The 25,611-nt window shown below is 45.7% G+C and overlaps 1 protein-coding gene across 5 annotated transcripts; it reads left to right on the top strand.

Annotated features, from left to right (window-relative positions):
• The first annotated feature begins 1,197 nt into the window (after positions 1-1,197).
• On the top strand, positions 1,198-25,472 carry ELK4 (ETS transcription factor ELK4). Of its 5 annotated transcripts, none has more exons than XR_004973168.1 (6): positions 1,203-1,335; positions 10,276-10,491; positions 12,221-13,069; positions 13,756-13,872; positions 15,459-15,627; positions 24,248-25,472. XR_004973168.1 is itself a non-coding variant. In XM_036342232.1 (5 exons), exons 2-5 carry the CDS (start codon positions 10,279-10,281, stop codon positions 15,555-15,557), a joined length of 1,278 nt encoding a protein of 425 aa, XP_036198125.1. In that variant the 5' UTR covers positions 1,198-1,335; positions 10,109-10,278; the 3' UTR covers positions 15,558-18,248. The 5 variants fall into 5 exon arrangements, 3 of the variants coding, with proteins under 3 accessions (XP_036198125.1, XP_036198127.1, XP_036198126.1); XR_004973169.1 differs by lacking the exon at positions 24,248-25,472 and adding an exon at positions 23,710-23,825; XM_036342232.1 differs by lacking the exon at positions 24,248-25,472 and having other exon boundaries at positions 1,198-1,335; positions 10,109-10,491; positions 15,459-18,248.
• Positions 25,473-25,611: the final 139 nt, after the last annotated feature.

Genomic DNA, 25,611 nt, shown 5'->3' with positions numbered 1-25,611 from the left:
ATTCATGTAGCCTTTATCTCTTCGTGTTCTCAGCAATGCTCATCATCGCCTGCATTGCACCTGAGGGGCTGAGGTTCAGAGAGGTTAGGCAACTCACTGCAGGTCACACAGCCGTAAGTGGGTAGGCACAAGTAGCTGACACCGGCCCGTCTGTGGTTTCCTGTTAAGTAGAACACGCAATCTTTTTCGTGGAGGTTGTGTTCAGCAGCTCAGCTAATCGACTGTGCGTCCCTTCTGTGGCTAAATTATTTAAGGAGCCTCCTGTACCACGTGTGACCTGGCTCCTTAAGGAGGATGGTTAATGAGAAAGAACCGTATGGGCTGGAGACTCTGCGGGGTGATGTATGCACCTCATCTCCTTTCATTATTGCAGGTGTAAGAGGTGGCGTTTTCTCCATCTTATGGATGACGAGCTGTCTGGGGAGGTTAAGAAAGTTGCTAAGATCACCGAGTTCGTGGGGGGCAGAGCCAGGATTGGACTCAGGTCTGACCCCAAGGCCAGAACGAGCTGCCCCCCGACGCCCGGGCCCCACTTGTCAGTTCCCCCCCCTCGAGAGCCTCGGAGCGGCTTTAAGATTCATCAAAAGTCTGCGGTGCCCGGGATCGGGCACGTGGACGAGAAAGCGGCGGTGGCCCAGCTTCTCCGTCCTCGCCGCGGGGAGAAGGCTGCGCGGGCAGCGCTCGGCTCGGCGGCGAGAGACGCGGTCCCCGGCCCGGGCGCGCCACCCCCTCCCCGGCGGGAGGAGCGCGGGCAGGCGGCCCCGGGTCCGGGCGGCGGCGGAGGGTTCGGGTCCGCGCCTCGCACACCGCCGGGCGGAGAGCGGAGAGCGGAGAGCGGCGAGGGGGCCAGGGGAGCCCTACCGGAGCACACGACCGCCAGCCCGCAACCCCGGCCCCGCGCACTCGGCGGGGCGGCCGCGGCTCGGACCCCGGGGAGCGGCTCCCGCGGCCCCGCCCCCAGAAGTGACGCGGCGGCTACGGCGTCCGGGAGGGGCCCCGAGCCGCCGGGGGGTTCAAGACGGGCGGCGGCCGGGCCGATTGGCGGAGCGGCGGCCAGGAACGCGGAGCGCGCGCCCGCGTTTAGCGGCCCGACGACCGCGTGCGGGGGCGGCAGGGCGGGGCGCAGGGCCGCGGCGGGGCGGGGGCGGCGGGAGATGCGGGCGGCGGCGGGCACCCGGCGGGCTGGGCTCGGCCGCCGCCGCCTTCTCCGGCTCCGCCGCGGGGGTCGCCGTGGCTGCCGCGCCGTCCCCGAGGTCCCGGCGTGAGGAGGAGGCGGGCGGAGAGCAGCGTCCAGTTGGAGACGGAGACCCAGAGGGAGCCCCGCGCGCGGCCTCGGTGAGCGGCGCGCCCCGTCGGGGTCTCGCAGACGCCGCCCTTGGCGCACGGAGTGGGGTCGGGGGGCGGCGGCGGGGCGGCGGGCTCCCCCGGGACCCTCCCCGGCGCCGTCCCGCGGGGTCCCGCCCTGTCCCGCGGCGCGCACAGGTGGACCGCAGCGCCCGCCGCTCCCGTCGCCCCGGATTTGGTGCCGCAGGTCCGGCGGGCGCGGGCGGCGGCGGCTTGTTTGTGTGTGTTGCTGGGGGAGGGGGCGCCGAGCGGGGCGTCCGACCGCGGGGACAGGAAGTCGGAAAATGAAAGTACACTCGCTTGGCGCTCCCCGGGCCGGGCGGCGCGCGCTGCCTCCGCACTTTGATCTTCTCCGCGGCGCACAGCCACCCGCTTCCTGCGCTCCGCGCGCTCGCGCTCATCCGGTGTCGAGTTTCATTGCTTTTTTCCTACCTCTCGCGCCTGCAAATCGCCGGCCCCTTCACTGTCCGCTTCACGTGGAGCTGGGCCGGTAGCTTCTTAATTCCTAGGAGGATCCGCTGAGTCGTCTTGCAGGGGCGGGATGTTAACTGGCTTTGCTAGGAAGGGAGAGGTGTTGGGGAGGGAGGATGCGCGCACCGTTGGCGCTTCCCCAGCTCGTTGCTGCTTGAAGTTTTAGGGCATTGAAGTAAAGGCTCGGAGTTGGATTCATCACAGCGGTCCAGCCCATCTCTCGGGTGGTGGGGTCAGCCCTTCCCTCCCCGCTGCTTGCAAAACCTGGTGCTTCAACGTGGAAGACCGGCGGAGGTGTTGGTGTGAAAACGTAGTTATGATTCAACCCCTCCCTCCAACTCTCCCCTCTTTGATTTTATTTAAGCATCAAAGTCGCATAAGTGGACTTCATTACACTCCTAGGGAGCTATTGCCTTCCCGTTGTATTGTAACAGCCGTATATTTTCAATGATATTCTCTTAGTGTAGGCTACTGTACAGTTAGACAGCTGGTTACTTTTTGACAACGACGATGTTTTGATTCCAGACTAGTCTTGATGCATTTTGTAAGTCGGTGTTTCATTTGAGCGGCCCGCTGAATTTGGAGACATTTCTTTTTCTGGGTCTTAGCTACTGTTTCTGAAAAAAAAAAAAAAAGAAAGAAAAGAAAAAAAAAAGTTGGGCTGCGGGTCACCACAGCAACTGGACTGTGTGTTATAAACATATTTAGGGTGGAAAAGTTTTCATTTAATAGAGACTTCCTTTCCCTAATGGGTTATTTCAGCATGCTCCCTCTTTCATTTTAGCACAGGGATTTGTCTGCTATCTTGGAAGGGTTAAGGTGGAATCAATTGAGTTTTCACCATTCGGCCCCTCAAAAATCAGATGCCTTCATTTGGATCAGGTGTTTCCCTCCCTCATTATACTTCTAAAAAAAAAACAAACCCTTTTAAAACTGTAATTGTAAGAAACTTGAGATTTTCGTGAAAAGGAAAATAAAGGGTTTTTATTTATTTTTTGACTGATAGGTGGCAAGAGTAAAAGTGTATTTTTTGCCTCTTCATTTCATCTTTGTCATTTAAAAACTGTCTTCTGAAACCTTTTTCCTCTAGTTCTCTTTTATGGCTGAGGGAATCATTGAATTTCATACGAATAGCACACCTTTAGGAACGAAAATGAAGAGATTCAACTTAACCTTATACCCAGAGTATAAGTTTTCAGACAAGAAAGGACGCGGTATCAAAATTGAATGAATAAAATGTCGCTTTAAAGTGCCCTCTGCAGCCGTCCACTGTATGTCTTTTTTTTTCCCAAAAGAAAATTCTCTTCCAGCACTTCAGTGCAAAGTCGCAATGCCGTTTCTGTTATTCTCAACAGCCCTCCGTCCCGGAGGCCGGTGAGGGGGTAGCACCAGCGTTTTCCACAGCAGTTAGGTTCTGCTTAAAACATCCAATAGCTCAATACACTCGCTCCCCTGGTAACCAGCCCCGTGGAAGCGCAGGCACCGTGGACACACCTGTACCTGTGGGAAGCTCCCCTTCGCTCGGAGGGCACCTGCGTGCTCACGGGGGCGCTGCGGATGCGATTCTGTCTCTGCATGGATAGCTTGGCCGCCATAAATCTGTGGGCTCAGACATCATCTACATGAGAGGTAGCAGGACTCCAGGATTGGGTTTTGGGACTTTTTCCAAAAACATGGAATTCTAGGCACCGAATGTGTAGTAGTCTTTACTTTCTTCTTCCCCTCCCCTCTTCCCTTCTCCCTCCCCGCCCCCCACCCTTCCATCACCATGATCTTCGAATTCGCACATTCACACCCCTGTTATTCTGGATAATGAAGATGATAATCTGGAATTGGAGAGACTTGAGTTCTTCGGTTTGTCTAAAATTTACCAGGGGGTAGTTTTAACAGGTTTAGAGTAACAAGCAGTTGTTTAAATGGGAAACACATGTAAGTTAAAAAGTAACTTGCCATGAACAGGCATCAGAAGAAGGCCTCTCTGGTAAACTTGGAGAAATCACAGGGACCCCTCCCCTGCCACCCAGTGCTTGATGGGTATAATACAAGCCACTCTTTGAACCCAGCTTAAGCGAGGCTTTGGGAAACTGGTTTCCAGTGGGCTTGGTTACTTAGCATTAAAGTAGCACTTCGCAGTTGTGGGTTATTTAGTATCTCATATGCAGTATTTCTTTACAACTGACTGGCCAGGTGTGAATGCTTCTGTCCACGAAGGGAAGTGGTTTCCCTGATGAACAGCAGGTGACCTGTGGTGAAAGCGAGTTGGATTCGTGGCCTGAGCTTCTCCATGAACTCTGGAACTGGGGGAGGCATCTCCCCCTTTCTGTTCTTTGCTGTTTGCCCACCTCTGCTTTTGGATGACAGTACCTCTGTATAACTGGCTTTCAATGTGGTAACTCTGAGCGTAGTTGGAGGACATTTTGAGTGTCTCAGAAAAGTTATAGAAACCCAAATATTTTCCACTTAAGGTCCTTATCTCTGCCCTTTTTGGAAGCATGCATGGGTGACTCCTAAGGATCCCGGCCTTGGTGAGTTATACCTTACTAGAGGCCAGGTGCACCAAATTCATGCACTGTGGGGGGGGGGCGGGGGCGCGGTGTCCCCTAAGCCCAGATTGCGAGAGGGTGCAGGCCAGGCCAAGGGGCCCCACTGTTGCACATTCGGGGCTGGGGAGGGACACAGGAGGTTGGCCAGCCAGGGAGGGACTGTGGGAGGGCTCCAGGGTCTGTCTGGCCCGTCTCCCTCAGTCCCACTCAGCCGGACCTCAGCAGCAAGCTAACCTACTAGTCGAAGCGTCTGCCCCCTGGTGGTCAGTGCACATCATAGCAACTGGTCGACTGCCTCCTGGTGGTTAGTGCATATCATAGGGACTGTTCAACCGGTCGACTATCTGCCCCCTGGTGGTCAGTGCACGTCATAGCGAGCGGTTGAGCGGCCTTAGCATATCATTAGCATATTATGCTTTGATTGGTTGAACAGACGACCAGACACTTAGCATATTAGGCTTTTATTATATAGGATTGGATTGAGCTTCTCAGGCCTATCTTTTGTAATGTTTATAGTATTAGTTTGTTTTTAACATCTTTGTTGAGATATAGTTCACATACCATAAAGTTCACCTACTTAAAATGTAAAATGAAATGCTTTTAGTTTATTCACAGAGTTGTGTGACCACCACTACAATCTAAGTTAGGAAATTTAAATCACTCTGTTAGTAGTCACTCTCCACTCTTCTTCCCAACCATCCTCCATCCGTCAGCAATTGATCTACTTTCTATGTCGAATAGATTTGCCTATTTTGGACATTTTATATAAATGGAATTACACAGTACCTGTCCTTTGTGTCTGGCTTCTTTCATTTAGCATAATGTTTTCAAGGTTCATCCATGTTGTAGCATGTACCAGTACTTCATTCTGTGTTCTGGCTGGATAATATCCTACTTTATGATTGTATTACATTTTGTTTATACAATTATCAGTTGATGGACATCTGAGCTGTTTCTGCTTTTTGGATATTATGATTAATGCTGTTGTGAACATTCCTGTGCAAGTGTCTGTGTAGACATAAATTTTCGCTTTTCTTGGGTCTGGAGGTAAGGGTGGATTTGCTGGGTCCTGAGGTAACTCTGTATCTAGCATTTTAAGAAACCATCAGAACTGTCTTCCCTGTGACTATACCATTTTACATTCCCACCTGTAATGTATGAGGGTTTCGCTTTCTCCACATCCTCGCTAACACGTGTTACTGTCTGTTTAATTATAGCTATCCTACTAAGTGTGAAGTGGTATCTAAGATGGTTTTCATTTTCATTCTCCTAATAACTAATGATGTTGAGCATCTTTTCATGTGCATGTTGGTCATTTGTATATCTTTGGGGAAATGTCTTTTCAAATCCTTTGCCTAGTTTTCTGTTTTTTTTCTTTAATTGTAAGAGTTCTTTATAATTTTTTTATATAGGTCCCTATGATTTGAAAGTATTTTCCCCATTCTACAGATTGTCTTCTTGATGATATTGTTTGTAGCACAGAAGTTTCATTTTTATTATTATTACTTTAAATAATTCTTTATTATTGAAAGTATTACATATGTCTCCTTTTTTCTCCCATTGACCCCCCTCCAGCCCACCCCAGGCCCTCACCGCCCCATACATGCATGGCCTCATCTGTGTCCATGGGCCATGCATTATGCATACAAGGTCCTCCCCTGCCTTCCCTCTGAGATTCCGCATTCTGTTCCATGCTTCCTTGTCTCTGCATCCACTCCGTTCATCAATTTTGTTACTTAGATTCCACATATGAGTGCGATCATGTGATACTTGTCTTTCTGTCACTGACTTAGTTCACTTAGCATGATACTCTCCAGGTTCCTCCATGCTGTCTCCAAGGGTAAGAGAGTCTTCTCTCTCTCTCTTTTTTTTTTTAATATATTTTATTGATTTTTTACAGAGAGGAAGGGAGAGGGATAGAGAGTCAGAAACATCGATGAGAGAGAAGCATCGATCAGCTGCCTCCTGCACACTCCCTACTGGGGATGTGCCTGCAACTAAGGTACATGCCCTTGACCGGAATCGAACCCGGGACTCTTCAGTCCCCAGGCCAACGCTCTATCCAGTGAGCCAAACGGCTAGGGCAAGAGTCTTCTCTTTACTGTGCAGCACAGAAGGTATTTTTTTGTTTTGTTTTTTTTTTAAAATATATTTTATTGATTTTTTACAGAGAGGAAGGGAGAGGGATAGAGAGTTAGAAACATTGATGAGAAAGAAACATCGATCAGCTGCCTCCTGCACACTCCCCACTGGGGATGTGCCCGCAACCAAGGTACATGCCCTTGTCTGGAATCGAACCTGGGACCCTTGAGTCCGCAGGCTGATGCTCTATCCACTGAGCCAAACCAGTTAGGGCAGCACAGAAGTTTTAAGTTTTGAGTTTTCTGTAGTATTTTAATGGCTTGATTGAATTGTTTTCAAGTCTTATTCTGATTTATTGAGATCTCATTTCTAGATTTAAGAAAAGGAAGTTTTTGTTTTTGTCTTGGTATAGTTCAGTCATAGGCTTCTTAGATGTGCTTATATGTATTTGGCCAGAGTTTTCGCCCTAAAGAATTCTTCCTGTTCAACAAGGTGTTTTTGAAGTTTTATGAGAAAAATAACTTGGTGCAAGCGTTTCCTTGCTGCTCCATTGCCTAAACCAGTGGTTCTCGCCTTGATGACTCTGTACTCCAGGAGAACATTTGGCAGTGTTTGCGGGCATCTTTGATTGTCCCAGTTGGGCGGGAGGTGCTGCAAGGCACCTGGTGGGCAGAGGACAGGGATGCTGTTAAACAATGCACAGAACAGCTTCCAGGAACAAAGAATTAATCTGGCCCAAAATGTCAGTAGTTGGGAAACTCTGGCCTAATGAGGGAGGTCCCCAAATTTGGGATTTTGAAGGATTTTTCAGCTCATGTCTTGATAATCAGATAAAGGTTGCTAATCCAATTAAAGGTGGATTGCCCCGGCCAGTGTGGCTGGGTTGGTTGGGCGTGGTACCATGCAAGGAAAGGTTGCTGTTGGATTCCCGATCAGGGCACGTGCCTGGGGGTTGTGGGTTCGATCTCCAGTAGGGGGCGTACAGAGGCAGCCAATTGATGTTTCTCTCTCATGTGGATGTTTTTGTCTCTCCCTCTCCCTTCTCTCTCTCTAGAAATCAACAAGCGATTCTTAAATAAATAAATGAATGGCAGATCTGTGCGGAGGAAATCCCTGTGGGCAGATAGATGGTGACAGAATTTGCAGGTTAAATCTGGGAACATTTTGCCCAGTTTTCAGCGCTGCCAATTTATATGTACATTATAGTTACGATAATGGAAACGATTTGAAGGAGAAATACCAGTGGAACAGAAGTAGATTATTCTATACCCCCAGGCCACACTGAGACACACACATACACATCCTGGCAAATAAATCAACTGGGCTGATTAAGATAGATGCCGAAATGGTGGTCTCCTCAGAGAATGCAACCATGCGCTTGTAAGATAAATTTAATAACAGTGATTCTCTAGTGATTGGCAGGCATCAGGCTGCTCCTATAATTCATGGAACTGCCTTTGTCTCCCAAGCAAGACTTCCCTTCAGCAGCGTGGCATGACAGCGTTTAGACTGGATGCGACTGCCGAGGTTTAAGTCTCCGCTCCCATCATTCACTTTTGTGACCTTAGACAAATTATTTAGCTCTTTTATGAATCAGTTTTTTTCTTTCTTTATTGATTAAGGTATTATATATGTGTCCTTATCCCCCCATTACACCCCCCCCCCACTCATGCCCTCACCCCCCTGGTGTCTGTGTTCATTGGTTAGGCCTATATGCATGCATACAAGTCCTTTGGTTGATCTCTCCCCCTCACCCCCACCCTCCCCTACCTTCCCTCTGAGGTTTGATGGTCTGATCGATGCTTCTCTGGATCTGTTTTTGTTCATCAGTTTATGTTGTTCCGTATATTCCACAGATGAGATCATGTGATAATCTTTCTTTGACTGACTCATTTCACTTAGCATAATGCTCTCCAGTTCCATCCATGGTGTTGCAAATGGTAAGAACTCCTTCATTTTTACCACAGCATAGTATTCCATTGTGTAGATCAGTGATTCCCAAAGTGGGCGCTACCGCCCCCTGGTGGGCGCTGCAGCGATCCAGGGGGGCGGTGATGGTCACAGGTGCATTTGTTTTAACTTTTTTTTGTATTACCTTTCTATTCTGAGTTCAATAAATAGTTTCATAATTTCAAACTTCAATGTTTCTAATTTACACCTTTCTTTACTATATTTTACGAAAAAGGTAGAAACATTAATACATACATCTTTCTGTTTAATTGCTATTAAAATTTAAAAAAAATTAATTTCCAGGGGGCGCTGAGTAATATTTTTTCTGGAAAGGGGGCGGTAGGCCAAATAAGTTTGGGAACCACTGGTGTAGATGTACCACAGTTTTCTAATCCACTCATTTGCTGATGAGCACTTGGCTATTTCCAAATCTTAGCTATGGTAAATTGTGCTGCTATGAACATAGGGGTGCATATATCCCTTCTGATTGGTGTTTCTAGTTTCTTGGGATATATTCCTAGAAGTGGGATCACTGGGTCAAACGGGAGTTCCATTTTTAGTTTTTTGAGGAAACTCCATACTGTTCTCCACAGTGGCTGCACCAGTCTGCATTCCCACCAGCAGTGCATGAGGGCTCCTTTTTCTCCTTTTTCTCCCCATCCTTGCCAGCACTTGTCATTTGTTGATTTGTTGATGATAGCCATTCTGACAGGCGTGAGATTGTACCTCATTGCTGTTTTGATTTGCATCTCTCAGATAATTAGTGACTTTGAGCATGTTTTCATATATCTCTTGGCCTTCCTTATGTCCTCTTTCAAAAACTATCTATTTAGGTCTGTTGCCCATTTTTTGATTTGGGTTGTTTATCTTCCTTTTGTTAAGTTGTATGAGTTCCTTGTAAATGTTGGAGATTAAACCCTTATTGGTAATAACATTGGCAAATATATCCTCCCATGTAGTGGGCTTTCTTGTTGTTTTGTTGATGGTTTCTTTTGCTGTGAAGAAGCTTTTTATTTTGATGTAGCCTCATTTGTTTATTTTCTCTCTTTTTTTTTTTTTAAAATATATTTTATTGATTTTCTTACAGAGAGGAAGGGAGAGAGATAGAGAGTTAGAAACATCGATGAGAGAGAAACATCGATCAGCTGCCTCCTGCACACCCCCCACTGGGGATGTGCCCGCAACCCAGGTACATGCCCTTGACCGGAATCGAACCGGGACCTTTCAGTCCGCAGGCCGACGCTCTATCCACTAAGCCAAACCGGTTTCGGCTGTTTATTTTCTCTTTAGTTTCCATTGCCCTAGGCGCTGTATCGGTGAAGATACTGCTTTGGCATATGTCTGAGATTTTGCTGCCTGTGGATTCCTTTAAGATTTTTATGGTTTCCCATCTTACATTTAAGTCCTTTATCCATTTTTAGTTTATTTTTGTGTATGGTGTAAGTTGGTGGTCTTGTTTCATTTTCTTGCTTGTGTCTGTCCAGTTTTCCCAGAACCATTTATTGAAGAGACTGTTGACTCCACTGTAAGCTCTTGCCTCCTTTGTCAAATATTAATTGAGCATAGTGGTTCGGGTCGATTTCTGGGCTCTCTGTTCTATTCCATTGGCCTAGATGTCTGTTCTTGTGCCAGTACCAGACAGTTTTGAGAACGGTGGCTTTGGAAGACAGCTTGAGACCTGGTATTGAGATCCCTCGTACTTTGTTCTTCTTTCTCAGGATCGCTGCAGCTACTTATGAATCATGTCTCTCATAAATAAAATAAGGCTGTTGTGGGGACGAGAAGAAGTAATATATCTGGAGCACGTGAAGCAGGGCCTGGCACACGGCGCTGTGGGAGCGTCGGCCGTTAATGTGCCTGTGTCTCTCCCTTGTGCCTCCTCCAGCTCATGGCTATGGACAGTGCTATCACCCTGTGGCAGTTCCTCCTTCAGCTCCTGCAGGAGCCGCAGAACAAGCACATGATCTGCTGGACCTCGGACAGCGGGGAGTTCAAGCTTCTGCAGGCGGAAGAGGTGGCCCGGCTCTGGGGGATTCGCAAGAACAAGCCTAACATGAACTACGACAAGCTCAGCCGAGCCCTCAGATACTATTATGTAAAGGTAATACCCGTCTGCCCGAGAACAAGAAGCGTTCCTTCTCCTCTGTCCAGGTTATAGGCACTAAGATGCTGACTTATTTATTTAATTTTAAAAATCTCTCTATATAAAAGCCTAAGTGACTGTTACGACGGGGTGACCGGTCGCTATGACGCACATTGACCACCAGGGGGCAGATGCTTAATGCAGGAGCTGCCCCCCAGCCCACAGGCCCCGATTGCTGATGGGGCCTACTGGCCAACCTCCTGGTCCCTGCCCCCGGTTGGCAGGCCCCGATTGCCTGATCGAGGCCGGGCCGTCGGGCTGGGACAGGGAACCGGGGGTGGGTGGCGGCAGATGTGGGTGGCAAGGGAAGGATGGGGTGGGGGGGAGGGGGAACCATGCAGTGGCGGTGTGTGGGTGGCGAGGGAAGGAGGAGGCGGGGAGGTGGGGAACCTGATGGGCCCTGATGGCCGGCCAGGCCTAGGGACCCCACCTGTGCATGAATTTCGTGCACCAGGCCTCTAGCTGAGATATCATTGAAATATGTTAGTTTCAGATTTACAACATAATGGTTTGATACTTGTTTCCATTGCGAAATGATCACTGTCCTGGTTTATTTTAATCCCATTTATTTTATAGCTTGAGCAGTTTGGAATTAGGACAGAGGCTGGAAATGTTCCAGTTGCTTTCTGCAAACTGTTATTCAGTGCCCCACCTCCACACACCTATCTTCTTCCAAACAGTTGTCTTTAAAGGAAGAGTAAGGATAGGGTTGAAATAAGGAAAAGGAAGTCTCAGATTCTTGAGGACAAATATTATTGTGTATATCATGATTTACTTTTAAAATTGCCATAGATACTTGTTTCTTAGCTCTGCTTAGTTTTTACTTTTCAATTTAATCCAGAGAACACAATTAATGCATGCCTGTTTACCCACAGAATTGATTTCTTAGTTAAAATTTTTAGATTTCTCATTTTGAATACACTTTGGGCCCTGCAGTAACATAAATGGCTCAAATGGATAGAACTGGAATGAGAAGCTGAGATCTTAATTTCTTTCACCTTCAAGTGGTTGGTCTTAATCAGCGTTGCTGTCTGAGACACGTGTAAAAGCAACAACTGGGATTTTTGAAGGAAGTGGGAACCTTAGTAGAAGTGATGTTTTCAATTCCTTTTTGCTTACTCAGCATGTGGATGGCTTGTACCTTTGGACTTATTGTAGATTGTGTGTAGGTCAGCGATTTTTGACGATACAGATAATTGGTTGAGAGTGTTAAGCAATCAGAATCTTGCAGCTTTTACGTAATGTATCAGTTCAGTTGTTAATACGACATGTAAATGTTCTTAACTTATGCCCCACAACAGCAGGCACTGTGCTGAGTATGACTGGATGACTTAAGGTGATGTTAGGTCAGTGGTCGGCAAACTCATTAGTCCACAGAGCCAAGTATCAACAGTACAACGACTGAAATTTCTTTTGAGAGCCAGATTTTTTAAACTTAAACTATATAGGTAGGTACATTGTTACTAACTTAATTAGGGTACTCCTAAGGCTTAGGAAGAGCCACACTCAAGGGGCCAAAGAGCCGCATGTGGCTCTCGAGCCACAGTTTGCCGACCACGGTGTTAGATGAGTTGGGAGCTTGAAGTAAGCTGCTGTCACACAGGACACCGTGAGGCCAGTTTTTTCAGGAGCTCCGCGAGATGAGGCTATAAGAAAGTATAAGAACGCTTGTTTTATTTACCTACAGAATATCATAAAAAAAGTGAACGGTCAGAAGTTTGTGTACAAGTTCGTCTCTTACCCGGAGATTCTGAGCATGGATCCGATGAAGGTGGGCAGGGTTGAGGGAGACTGTGAGGCCCTGAGCGGCGGTGAGGGCGGCGGCGGCTCCCGGGACACGGAGAGCGGAGGGAAGGAGCGGCCCCCGCAGCCCGGTGCCAAGGCCTCGAGCCGCAACGACTACATACACTCCGGCTTGTACTCTTCGTTCACCCTCAACTCCTTGAACTCCTCCAAGAGGAAGCTCCTCAAGTCCATAAAGATTGAGAATCCGGCTGAGAAACTGGCAGAGAAGAAACCTCAGGAGCCGGCACCATCCGTCATTAAGTTTGTAACCACGCCTTCCAAAAAGCCACCGGTGGAACCCGTGGCTGCCACCGTTTCAACCGGCACCAGTATTTCCCCGTCTTCGGAAGACACTCTCCAAGCGCTGGAGACGCTGGCTTCCCCCAAGCTGCCTTCCCTGGAAGCCCCGGCCTCGGCCTGCAGTGTCGCCGCCGCGTTTCCCAGCACCCCTGTCCCGTCCCCTTCCTTCCAGGAGCCTCCCAGGACACCCTCCCCGCCGCTCAGCCCCAACCCGGACATCGACACGGACATCGACTCTGTGGGGCTGCCAGAGAGCTTGGCACTGGAGCCCAAGGACCAGGACTCGGCCTTGCCGGGAAAGGACAAAGCCAGCGGCTCGTCCAGATCCAAGAAGCCCAAGGGGTTGGAGCTGGCCCCCATCCTCCTGATCACGGGCAGCGACCCCAGCCCCCTGGGGATCCTGAGCCCCTCGCTCCCCACAGCGTCCCTCACGCCAGCACTGTTCTCACAGGTAGCTAGCGCTTTCTTTCTCTCACCGTTGTTTGCATGTACTCCCCTTCCCGAACAAATCCAGATTTATAACCTTGAGTGTTCATTCTGCTGCTTAGGTTTTTAAATGACCCCATGAAAGTAACCCCCAGTCCCTTATCTCAGTTAGGATCGCCAACACAGAAGGTTTGGAGCACTGTGTTAAATAATTCATTGTTCTACAAGTAAATAAATATTTTGGTTTTCCACTTCCTTCTATAGAAAATAAGCATTCTCATTCTCTCTCTCTCTCTCTCTCTCTCTCTCTCTCTCTCATATAAATCTTATTAAAAACAAACAAACAGGGATAATCTCAACTTGTTTAAGTGTAACATTTAAATGGATGGCTCACTCACAGACCTTCTCGTTATTGAGGAGAAACTCCGTGTGTGACTCAGTGACCCGTTCTTTTTCCATCCCTGAATTCAGATCGGTTTTCCTGTTTGAGAAAGACCCTACAGAAGATAGGTTAGAAAATATTTTGACCTTTATCTTTCTTAAGTTGTAAAAAGTAATTTCTGAGTGTTTCCTCGTGATGGAATTTCAGACTCGGAGAGATTTATGGCGAATAAGACAGTATTTGGGTCCAGGGCTATTGTGGTATTAGTACCAGGATGGAGCGGAACCCCGACGTGCCCCTCAGCGAACGCTGTGCTTTGTGTGTTGCAGACGCCCATCCTACTGACCCCCAGCCCCCTGCTCTCCAGCATCCACTTCTGGAGCACCCTGAGCCCCGTCGCTCCCCTCAGCCCGGCCAGACTGCAAGGTGCTAACACGCTTTTCCAGGTAAATGGCGGGAAGCCTGTCTCTCGTCAGGGACCGTGGGAAATGAAGAGAGAGGCGGACACGCAGGACCCCCCTCTCCGGGTGAAGCGTTATAAAACTTCTACTTAAGAAGTCCTTTTTAGTTTTGGTTTTGAATTTCTAAGTGTCAATTTCCTAGCCAGCAAACACTTCAGATAAATATTCACAGGAAAGTCTCCTTTTTGTCGTTGACCATTTACATGCACTGGAGTTAGACCAACAACTGTTCAACGCTGGAGTAGATTTTGAGACCACCCAGTTTTTTTTGTCATTTTTAAACTGTAGAAATCCTCTTTTATTAGGAAAGATATGTATGCACATATATATTCATACAAACACACACATACATATGTGGAGGGGGTTTCTGGACATATGTTTCCCCTTTTAACTGAGGATGAAAGAAATCGAGGAAATTCTTGAGAATAGTATATTAAATACTCCATTTCCCCCTCAGAATATATATTCATCAACATTTTAAATACATGTTTTCAAATGACTATTGTATTATTTCTTAAGCAGGATCTTAGGAAACGTCTCACAGCTTTTAATTGTTATTTTGCCCAGAACATCTAGACCTTACAACTGGTAGGCTTTCTTACGGCTGATTCATTTACTAGTAGGGGGCACTCCCTGGAGGATTGTCTTATGTTTCTGTGATCCAACTCTTCACTAGTTCTTTTGCAAATGAAATGTTAAAGAAGAAAATAAGTTAAAAACACTCCTACTTCTGGATTTTTTGACAAAAAGTTCTAAGTTATCGAGTAGAAAATGTTGAGAATCTTCCTTGTTTCATTTTTCTTTGCCTCTCGCAAACCGGTGATTGCGTCATAGAGGGATCTGAGACCTTAAGCAGAGTCATGCTCAGGTAGCTTCGGCCTAGAATCTCCCTCTAGAATTGGCCTCAGAACGAAGGATGGGGAACCCTTTTCTGCGATGAGCACCCTATAGCTACTTGCACCAGTTATAAATAGAGTTAACCGGTGGATGTCTCTTTCTGGACTTCTTTTTGACAGTCTGTGATTTGCTTTGCACTTGAATACACTCTGAGGGCACACTGTTACTTACCGACCTTTCTAAAACCTTCATCTGTAGCTAAATGCAATCCTGTGCACCTTAGGATAGTAGGAAAGGTGTAGGTTTGTGCTTTGCATTCCATCAGGGCAAGGTGGAGAGTATCAATATTGAACATTCTTTTTATTTATTTTTAATTTTTATTTCAGAGAGGAAGGGAGAGGGAGAGAGGAGAGAAACATCAGTGATGAGAGAGAATCATTGATCGGCTGCCTCTGCATGCGCCACAACCCGGGCCTGTGCCCTGACCGGAACCGAACCGCCACCTCCTGGTTCATAGGTCGATGCTCAACCACTGAGCCATGCCAGCTGGGCAACATTCTTTTCTTCAGAGTTTTGTCACGGCATCATATTCTCTCATGATAAACAGTTACGGCCTTTGTCCTGTGAGCCACCGCTGGTGGCTGTCGTGTTCTGGCTCAGGAAACATAGAAGGGACAGAAAGTGAACGTTCGGTTGAGTCCAAGGATGATGATGTGTTTTCTTTTCTTTCTCAGTTTCCTTCTGTTCTGAACAGTCATGGGCCGTTCACTCTGTCTGGCCTGGATGGACCTTCCACCCCCGGCCCCTTTTCCCCAGATCTGCAGAAGACATAACCGATGCACTTGCAGAAAGAGAACCAAGGAACAGAGGGACAGAGGGACACTCCGCATGACCGCCTCTGAAGTGAGTGAGGGATGGTTCCACGTGCTGGTAACAGACTGTCGTGACTGTTGCTGTTCCCATCGAAGTGCCTTGTTAGGGTTCCCTTCCAGGAAGACTCACGTTGGACTGTGCTTGAAAATGCCTTAATTGGAGTCTGAACTCCACCTCCCTCTTTTTCTTTCTCTTATTTTTCTAACAAATACTTGAGCTTTGTGTTAAGGACATTTTTGGTGGGGTTTAGCAGCTAGCTATGTTTTGCAAGAGCAGCTAAGAACAAAGTTATTCCTTCTGCCTTATTGGGACCCTTTGGTCAGAAAGAAAAAACTACGCTTTGAGCATATTATTTAAAGAAATACGAGTTAAGTGAAATTGGCCATATCTCTAAGACTAAGTGTGCTTTGTTGGATAACGAGAAGTGAGCTGTGCACAAGCAGGAGAGGAATAAGAGTGATTTCTGTTCTCTCGGAGGAAGACTGGAGCAGTGCTCTGGGGTGGTTCTATCTACGTTGCTGTGCATCTAACCTATGAAAAGCAACTCTGCAAAGACGCATCCTACGTACGTTTGTTTAGGAGGGTCTCTCAGCCACACATATGTGTGATCTTGTCCTGTTACAGAGCATGGAGCCAGTCCGTTTTAACGGAGGGAGATTTTTAAACCTGGGGTGAGAATAGGGGACCCCATCTCTCGCACAGAAAAGCGGGCTGCTCGCTGGGTGGTTACAGTTCCACATCCGCGGGTGACAGCGTGGTGAATGACCGCTTCTAGGAGAATAAGCCCGGGCTTTGAAATTGAGAGGCATCCCTGAGTAAAAGATCCAGTTGAAGAACTTGAAACAACGAGTGGCTTTTCCCAGTTAGAGGATGCATCCCGGCATGAAGGACCCTTTCTCTTTCCTGTTCATTGTACCTCATTTTCCACTGTATGTTGCTCTTCTTTCAAAGGTAAGGTTGGGAGAGGCCGTGATAGTTTTGAGGATGCAATTAGGAAGATGAAAAGCCTCCAGATCTGTAGGGAGGTAAAGGTGTGCTGATGTCTTTGAATGTTTCTTTTTAAATTAGGGAGGAGCAGAATTCCTTTGGGAATTCTCATGCATAGGAATTAGATGGTTCCTATTAGTAGTGAAAAATGTGGGCCCTACAGTACCCACCAGTCTCTACAGTACCAAATTTATAAAATACTACTTTATGGTAATCAATACCAGCTTTGTTGATCCCCCAAACTGAATCCATACCAACGTCTCAGTGGAATCTTTTGAAAATCTTGGCTTTAAAGTCCAGGATTAGATAGTATAGGCGGCCACCCCCTCCGTCCCCCCCACCCCACCCACTCTGTCCATTAAACTATTCTTTTAACCCTAGAAACAGTTCCTATAGTTCAATCGCAGGAACTAAATGGAATGAGGGAATAAGGAATTGAGGGCTCAAAGGGACCCTGATCCAAACCAGCACCTTCCAGGTGTGCAATCTGTAAGTGTGTTCCCACCCAGGGAGGAGCAGCGCTCGTGTAAGACGGCTGTGCTAGTGCAGTGGTAGCGGAGGGAGTGTTCAGGGAGCTGCCTTTGCATTCGGAGCGTTGGAGACCCATGCAGGCTTCCTCGGTGGTCTCAGCCGAAAGGCCTGTTCCCGAGACGTGCAATAGCAGTGTGGAGAGGTCGTGCTGTTCAGTAGCGATGCAGACAGACTTCCCGGACTCCCCCCCATGTTGAATGGTTTAGTCCGCATGCCTGGTTGAAAGTGGCCCTCTCAGCAGCACTTTGGAATAGTTTCATTAGGTTGCTTAAGATTTTGTACATTAAATAAGTAAACGTTGATGGGTTGACTGAATTAGATATTTAAAATTGTGAAAGCACAAAAAATACCTTTTGGAATTAAAGGAGAAAAGCCATTGGTTTGTTTTCCCAGACGCTCTCTTTCATAATTAACTGTTTCAGCGCAGGGGTGCCTGGGAAGCGAGGATTGGAACTGAGTCAGCAACTTCCTAGGAACGAGTGTTGGTGGAGCCTCGGTCCGTACACCTGCCCCGGAGGCCTCTGTGCCTCTAGGAGGCTGATGGTGACCCGCTTCCTCTCTGAGACATTTAATCTGGGGAAGCTTTTGTGTGTGTGTGTGTGTGTCCTTTTTTAAATGAAAGTTTACAACCTCAGCTCAAGTGTCTGAGACAGACCTTCTGTTTGTAAACTACCTCCTCCCTGGAGAAGTCTCAGATCCATATTTGTTTGGACATCCACGGAGTTCTTAGCATCCACGGGTGACATACCACTTCGGACCAGTACGCTGGAGAGACTTCCGTTTGGAAGCCGTCGCTGGTATCCATCGCCAGCCACCCAGCCAGGGTGAATGTTGGTGGGCGAAGGCAGCCTAAGTTGGGACCGGGGAGCAGGTTGCAGGAGTCTTTGAGACATCTGCTGCGATTATCTTAGCTCTCCGTCTGCTCTGGTCCATATCTACTCAGTTGTTTGCTGGAAACTGTTTAACTGCCAGGCTCTCTGGAGGGGAAGAGAAGCCCTGACATGTAGCATTTGCTGATTGCCATGTGAGACTTCCTCCCCATAGGCTGATTTTAGCTACCAGCTTGGAGCCGAGAGGGGACGCGCACAGCCGCACCCTCAGCCTGCAGCCCGCTGCCTTCATTCCGCCCTGGGGTGGTGGATTTTCACATAGTTTCTAAAACATTCTTTTTTTCATATGCCGATTTTTAAAAATACAAAATTAAAACCACATGTCTGACTTCAGTAATCTTTTTTTTTTTTATGGTTTGTCACTGCTTTTGTGATGTTAGATTCCTCATGGAATATTTTGTGTGTTCAAACAAAGGTGGAAACTGCCATTGATTTTTTAAAAAATTTATACATAATGAGAATCTAGAAACCCTCTAAAGGTCAACCTTCTGCTTCTTAGAGTTAAAATATAGGTTGAATTTTTCTTATTATTTTTATGGTTAAAAAATAAGTTTAATTCTTTTTCTTTAAATTTTGATGGGAAAAGTAAGCTCATGAGCCTATACTACATAGTAAAAGGGTCTGAATACACACACACACACACACACACACACACACTTTAATTGATTTCTGAGAGGGAGGGAGAGGGAGAGAGAGATAGAAACATCAGTGATGAGAGAGAATGATTGATCGGCTGCCTCCTGCACGCCTCCCACTGGGGATCGAGCCTACAACCCAGGCATGTGCCCTTGACTGGAACTGAACCCCGGACCCTTCACTCTGCAGGCCGAAACTCTATCCACCGAGCCAAACCAGCTAGGGCTGGATTTTTTTTTTAACTGGAAGAATTTCTTAAAGATTTATGTACTATGTTAGAGATTTAAAAAAAGGCAGAACTATTTATCTGATACAGTTTCTAGCTTCTCCACTTAAGCTGTCTGTTGCTAGTATTACTTCAGCTCCCTTCACATCTGTCAGTGTGTCATGTCATCTAGTGACGTTGTCCCATCCTGACCTCAGAATTGGTGTTATGTTTCTAAAGTTCTAAAAGGCAGTTCTCTGTGTTTCTAGTGAATTTTAAGCACCTTAGAGACACTCATTGGCATTTCAGCAAAGCCGTCTCCAACTTTTTTGACCAGACACCTTGATCAGGAAAAGGTTTTGAACACAAATTCCCTCTTGCAGAGTCCTACCTGTTAAGTTATGTACCGCTATACTGAAGTAATATGTACATAAGACATACACAAAAATAGAAATAGGATGGCATAAAAAGAAAGTCTTGAGGCCCTGGCTGGGTGGCTCAGTTGGTTGGAACTTGGTCCCGCACACCAAAAGATGGCAGGTTCGATTCCCTGTCAGGGCCCATACTTAGGTTGTGGGTTCGATCTCTGGTTGGGCCGAGTACAGAGGCAACCAATTGATGTTTCTCTCACATCGATGTTTCTCTTTCTCTCCCCCTTCCTCTCTCTAAAGGAAAAAAAAGTAAGTCTTGAGTAGAAGTTCTGTTTCTTGCTGCACCGGTGGCTTGTCTGGCCACACGCACCCTAAGGACCACTGACTCAGGATATTGCTTCTCAGTTTAATCTTGAAAAAACCAACCAACCATGGATGCTTTTGTTGGATGTATAGAGAAATCCTTTACATGTCTGATCTGATTTTCATGTAAAATCTCGCGTGGAGATTTGGAATTTTTCAGGAGAGCTTGTCATCAACTTTCTGAAATTTCATATTCATCCTTTTTCGTAAGTCACCAAGTAACCCATTACCAAATGGTTCCCAGAGCTTCATGAGAAATGTTTTGGGCAGGCTGTTGCCTCTTTTTCCTTCATAGTAGGTGTAACTCTGTAATGTGCTTTTATTTTACTATTCTGCTCACAAACTTCTCTGGCCTTATTAGTATTATATCTTACCAATAAATTCAGAATTAAGTTGCTTTATGTTAAAATACATAGTAACCTCCATTTTACTGCTGCATTAGTGAGTTTTTCTTTTCTTTTTCTTTGTAACATTTCAGCATCTGAAGAAATACTTTTCTTGATGGGTCTGTTCTGTGTGTCACTTCATTTATTTTACTTATCCATGCCAGAAAGCTAGGCCTGTGCTGAGGCACCATTCTTAGGTGTGTAAACAGGTGTGGAGACAAAGCAGGTCTCTGAGCAGAAACCTGGAGCTCCGAAGAATTAAAAGTTAAAAGACGCATGATATATGCAGTCTTTTATCTGAGGGTGTGAGAATATATCGTTTCTAAAAAGGAATCAAGAAGCTAATTAGTCCATAGTAGTGAAGTGGAGGTAAACCATAGTTGTGTTTCTTTAGCAGGTACTCTGACCAGAAATGGGTTCTATGGAAAGTATTTTGTTAGTTACCTTCTCGATTTGGAGCAAATAAATGTTTTGTTACTGTTTTTAATGCTGCAGGCATAGCCTGCAACAAGGTGCTCTGTCATTCCTCTTAGGTCAGAATTCTGCTTTCCGAAGCCAATGTTTTAATCTTAGGATCTGGAAATCTTGTGGGTGGTAGTGTATTAAGCAAGAAAAGAAGGCGGTTTGATTTCATTTCTCATACTTGGCGGAACCTGTTATATATAAAAATCAAGTTTTGACCTGTCAGCAGAGCAGATCTGAAAGGTGAGTTGTTTATGTAGTATAAATATTCCACTTGAAGCTGCCAGGTTCTTCAAGCTATTTTTCGGGGGGGGGGGGGGGGGGGGCGGAAATCGATCGCCATAGATTGACAGCCTGTCAGAATATAGCAGTTTCTCGGTGCAGCCGTTCATGCTTCGCCATTATGAAAGCTGGAATCCAGAGTGGTCTGTGGACAGGGAAATGTTGGCTTTAAGCTTTCTTTAGAAACCAGAAAACTCAAGTTGTCGTTAACATCATTTAAAATGAAACCTTTAACAAGAAAATTCATGAGGGACACAATCAAACATAGTAAATCGCTTGAACGTTAGTCTTTTGAGTATAATATACATCAGGAAGTTTTATGAGGTTTAAAATTTTATTTTTAAATATTAAGATAACTAGAGCATTTCTTCCCAAGCATTCTGATTTATTGGCTGAGTGTGTGTGTGTATGTGTGTGTGTGTGAGTGAGTGTGAGATGTATTGACTCTGTGTGTGAGAATCTGTTTTTCAGAGGAACCATTTATTATTCATCCTCTAGGATGGCCCCTGGGCTATTTTATACTAAAAATTGGTGCACTTTGCAGTTGCCACTTTTTAAAAATCAATGCTTTGCACATTTCAGTTTTTTAAAATGCGTAGGCTCATAGGCCTTAAAGACTAATTGCTTGCCAATATTTTAGAGCTACAGCGCCGTATGTGACATATGTTAAAGTCATCTTAATCTGTTCTCTTAATTTCATGTATTATTGAGCAAATAAGGATGTCCTTTCTTAAAATTTCTACATTTACTTTTGCTTTTGTGTAAAACCCTTATTACATTGGGTTCTAAGTTTCTCAGAGGAGAGGATTATGCTATAATATTTCTGAAGTACCGATTTGCCCATGGATTGATATAATAGTGGAGGAATTCTGACATTGTATTTAGCTTCATTTAACCTCTTAAACTGTCCGTCATAAGTATTAGAAACCTCAGAGTATCTTGGGCTAAATGTTCTCAGCTGTGCCTTGTTTTCCATCTCATATGGGCCCATGCTGGTTCTTGTCCCCTCTGAGGATTATGAGCTGGGCTAGGACAGGCCTGGGGTCTTCTGGACGGGGTGGGGGTGTCCTGTGGCTGTCCCGTAGCCAATGCCATCATTACAGTGTGCTGGAGTTCAGGGGTGGGAATGCCAAATACTGGTATCAGTTCATGTGGCACTTTTTTGGGGCACCATTATTAGCACTGTTTTGTTTTTAATAACTGGAAGCACTTAATGATTATTTTGTTAGTCTAATTCCAAGTTATGGATGTTAAGAGTCAGGGAATTAAAGTTTATTTCTCATTTATGTTTTCTGGAACTTAAGACTGTTTGGAAAGGGGGTGAATGGATTACCATTCTTCTAGGCTCTATAGGTGTGTTCTTTGGCCTAGGACGTTTTAAATAACTTACAAGCTTTTAATATTCTGCTTGGGAGAAATGTATGGCTTTTGATGATTTGCAATTGGTAGATTATACTCAACTTTGTAAACTATTCGGTTTTAAGTTTCTTTTCTGTTTAATCATGGTTGTTTACTGTCTGTTATGTAGGGGATGCAGTTCTGTTTAAGACATTTCATATTTTTTTGTTTTTGAGGGCTGCAGTCCCAGTGGCCTTTGTATGTATATTATATTCATTGCTTATGTGGTGAAGTAGCATATTTGATGAATGTCCCTGCTCCGTATCAGTGAAACTAAGATGCAGATAGAAATCAATACAATTAATGTTTTATCGCTTAAGGCCTGTTTATTCCGTTTGGCCATTCAGTTGTCTCTAATTATAGTCATATCTGTTTCTTCACTTTTGTCTTCTGGCAGTTTCGTTTATCTTTGTGGGTAGGGAAGGTTATATATGAAACTCAATCCAGTCATTTTGCTACCGGTTAGCTTTGGTTTGAGGCAATAAAATGTTACTAAAATTAGTTTTTTAAAATTATGCCCTTTAGTCACCCAGTAATCAAGTTGGCTAAAAATAAAGTGTTTAACTTTGTATTTTGAAGTACAATTTTTAAATGAGCTCTACTGGATCTTCAGTGTTGCCATCACTTGAGAATTAAATGGTGTTAAATAATAAACTTTTAACTTCCATTCACCCAATCTATAATTCAGAAGAAAAACCCGTTATGGCATTAACACAGAAGAGGTGTGTTTTTCTATGTCAGTGTCTTAGTTTTAGGACGTGTGGTAATATCCTGTCAGGGTGCTTTCCTTAAACCTGGATCAACTCAACTGAACAACCGTTACTTCATTCGTTACTTACCCCTCGTTTATTTTCTTGAAATCTGTCCCTCATAATACCCAGCATCCACCACTCTTGTATAAATAGAATACTTATCTATAAAGTGCAAGTGTCATTAGGACCTTGTTTTAATTTCAGTGTAATTTATATTAGGGAGACTTTCAAAGTATTAAATCTTTTTCCTTAAAAAAAAAAAAAGGGCAATTAAAATGATGGCAACTGCTAACATTTACTAAAATCATTAGTTTTGATGTGAGTGAGAGAAACTGCCCTCTCCCCAGCCAACCTGTGGGAAACAGAGGATGTTGTTTTAAGTCTTGAGTTGTATTTGTTTACGACGGCGAAACAGGACCCCAAGTTTAGGTGGGTGAGGGGGAGGATGCGCCAGCACTTTGAATCCACTGCTTTTCAAAGAAAAAAGGTGTGGTTATACCCAGTGGGTCTTCAGACATTGCTCCGAATAACTAGTCAGATTATTTTTTTTCTATCACTTCAAGTTCTATGCAAAAATGTTGTTAAATTCTGTAATGATGATAAGCATTTTATTAGAAAGATGACATTAAAAAACTTTTATATAAGGGCAGGCATTTGCTTTGTATAATGAAATGGCTAACTGGCTTTAAGCACTGTATCAAATTTACTAAAGTCCAAAATTATATAGATATGTTAATAGATACATGTGCAACTAGATATGGACAACTGTATTTTTTTAAGTAAATATTTTTAACAAAATGGCTTTCTGAATTGATTATTCATTTCCCTCCTCTCACATCTATGTCCTAGACACCATCTCCTATGCCGTTTACTGCAATTGTAACCTTGCCTGTGTCCACAAGTTTATCCTTGCCCCTCACCTGCTCACAACTCTCCTAATAACTCACATAAAAAAAAAATCTATACTCCTAACACGGCTTCTATGATCCGGCCCTTGCTTCCAGTCTCACTTCCTGCCCCTCTTCTCCCTCGTGCATGGAGCACACGGCCTCTCGCCAGCCCTCACCGTACAAGCACTTGCAGCCTCAGGCCCTGGCACTTGTGTGTCCCCTGCCTGGTGCAGTCTCTTCCGGCTACTTGGATGGCTTGCTCCTGTCCACCACTCAGGTTTCTGCACAAACGGCACCTCCTTAGAAAGGCCTTCCAGACCATCGCGTGACATTCCCTCTCCCGCCCCTTTCCCTACTTTGCTCTTCTCTGTGGCCCTCTGTTATCACGCATCCTGTGGCACCTTATCTCTGTTCACCGTCTGTATGTCTCTAGCTGCAGCGTAATCTCTGGGAGGCAGGGACTGGCATCTCATTTTCTGCTCTATCTTTGCACATAGATCAGTGCCTTGCGCATAGTAGGGGCTCAACAAATCCTTCTGAAGGAATAAGTGAACTCTCTCCAGCACCTGTCACCATACCTCCCGTTAGTGAACCTGGCGCACTGATGCTGGGTCCCGTCCCCGCGTCCCGTAGCAGAGGGGAATCCGGAAATGGCAAGTCCAAAGCAGCCTGGAACCTCCGAACTCTTAAAAAGAAGATCAGAAAACTGAGTGTGCAGCCTCGTATCAGCACCCACCCGCCTCTCCTTATCCGGATTGTGTGTAAGAGGGAGTCGTGGTTCTCTGGCCTGTGTGGTAAGATCTTGTTTCTTCTAAAACATTAGCCATGCGAACTCACACTACGATAAAGACCTGACTCTGGGGTTATAGAAAAGGATCAATTGCCCTTGATAATAGATAACACACTTATTCCATTTAAAATGTTTTATTTTAGAAAAGGCAGTCTTAAATTTGTTTCAATCTTGTTTTCTATAGTCACAAATTAATCTTGGTCATCGTAGATACAGCCACGGATTCTTCTTTCTAACTCTGTATAAAAAGGATGTTTTCTTGAAAAAAGCCACAAGAAAAATACAGCTGTTTTCTTTTTGCCCCGGTTAGTCATTCCCTACCGTGAGGTTACACATTTAAGTTTGGCTGGCATGGAATACTTTTAAGTGTTTACAGACATAGTTAAAACTATACCCCTAGCCCACCAGCTTCCAAAAGAATTTGGATCTGTTTGACTTACCATGAACATACATGGTATGTTCATATGAACAATTTCTAAGCTGCTTATGAGGAGGTTTTACAAGCAGTTTCTGTCAGGCATATGAATAATTACACACATTCACCAAATTTTTTCAGAATTCCTTTGAGGTAGGGTAATTCCTTCTAGAAACGTCACTTGACAGATGAAAACGGCGAAGCCAGAAGAGCCTCCGTGGCGTCCCTGCCCAGGGCCCCAGCGAGGAGCGGAGGCCAGCGCCGTGGGGGTCTCCGCAGGCGGATGTGAGCGCCACTCCGTGCTGCTGGCTGCGCACAGCCAGCCTACAGGCCCAGACGAACCTTTTCATGTCGGGCATGCGAACCGCGTTCCTGGACAGGTTACTGAGAACCAGGATCCACTTACTTTTTATACGTGTACACATGTATACAGACAGAGCAGGTGAACTAAACACAGTCACTGTGACAGCCACCTCACGACTTACAGCCTCAGGGCTCACCCCTTTCCAGGTCGCCAACTGTGTAGAGCTATGGGACTTGCTCTGGACGGGCAGGCATAGCTTTCAGGATACTGCGCAGCTTGAATGGCTCAGAAGTCCCATTTTTGTCCAAGAACTTGACATTGGTACACAGGCATACCTCATGTCATTGTGATT

This window comes from Myotis myotis, unplaced genomic scaffold (assembly GCF_014108235.1).
Source record: "Myotis myotis isolate mMyoMyo1 unplaced genomic scaffold, mMyoMyo1.p scaffold_m19_p_18, whole genome shotgun sequence".
NCBI classification, from domain to species: Eukaryota; Metazoa; Chordata; class Mammalia; order Chiroptera; family Vespertilionidae; genus Myotis; species Myotis myotis.
The sequence above is the reverse complement of the archived record's forward strand: the minus strand, read 5'-3'. Positions and strand labels throughout refer to the sequence as shown.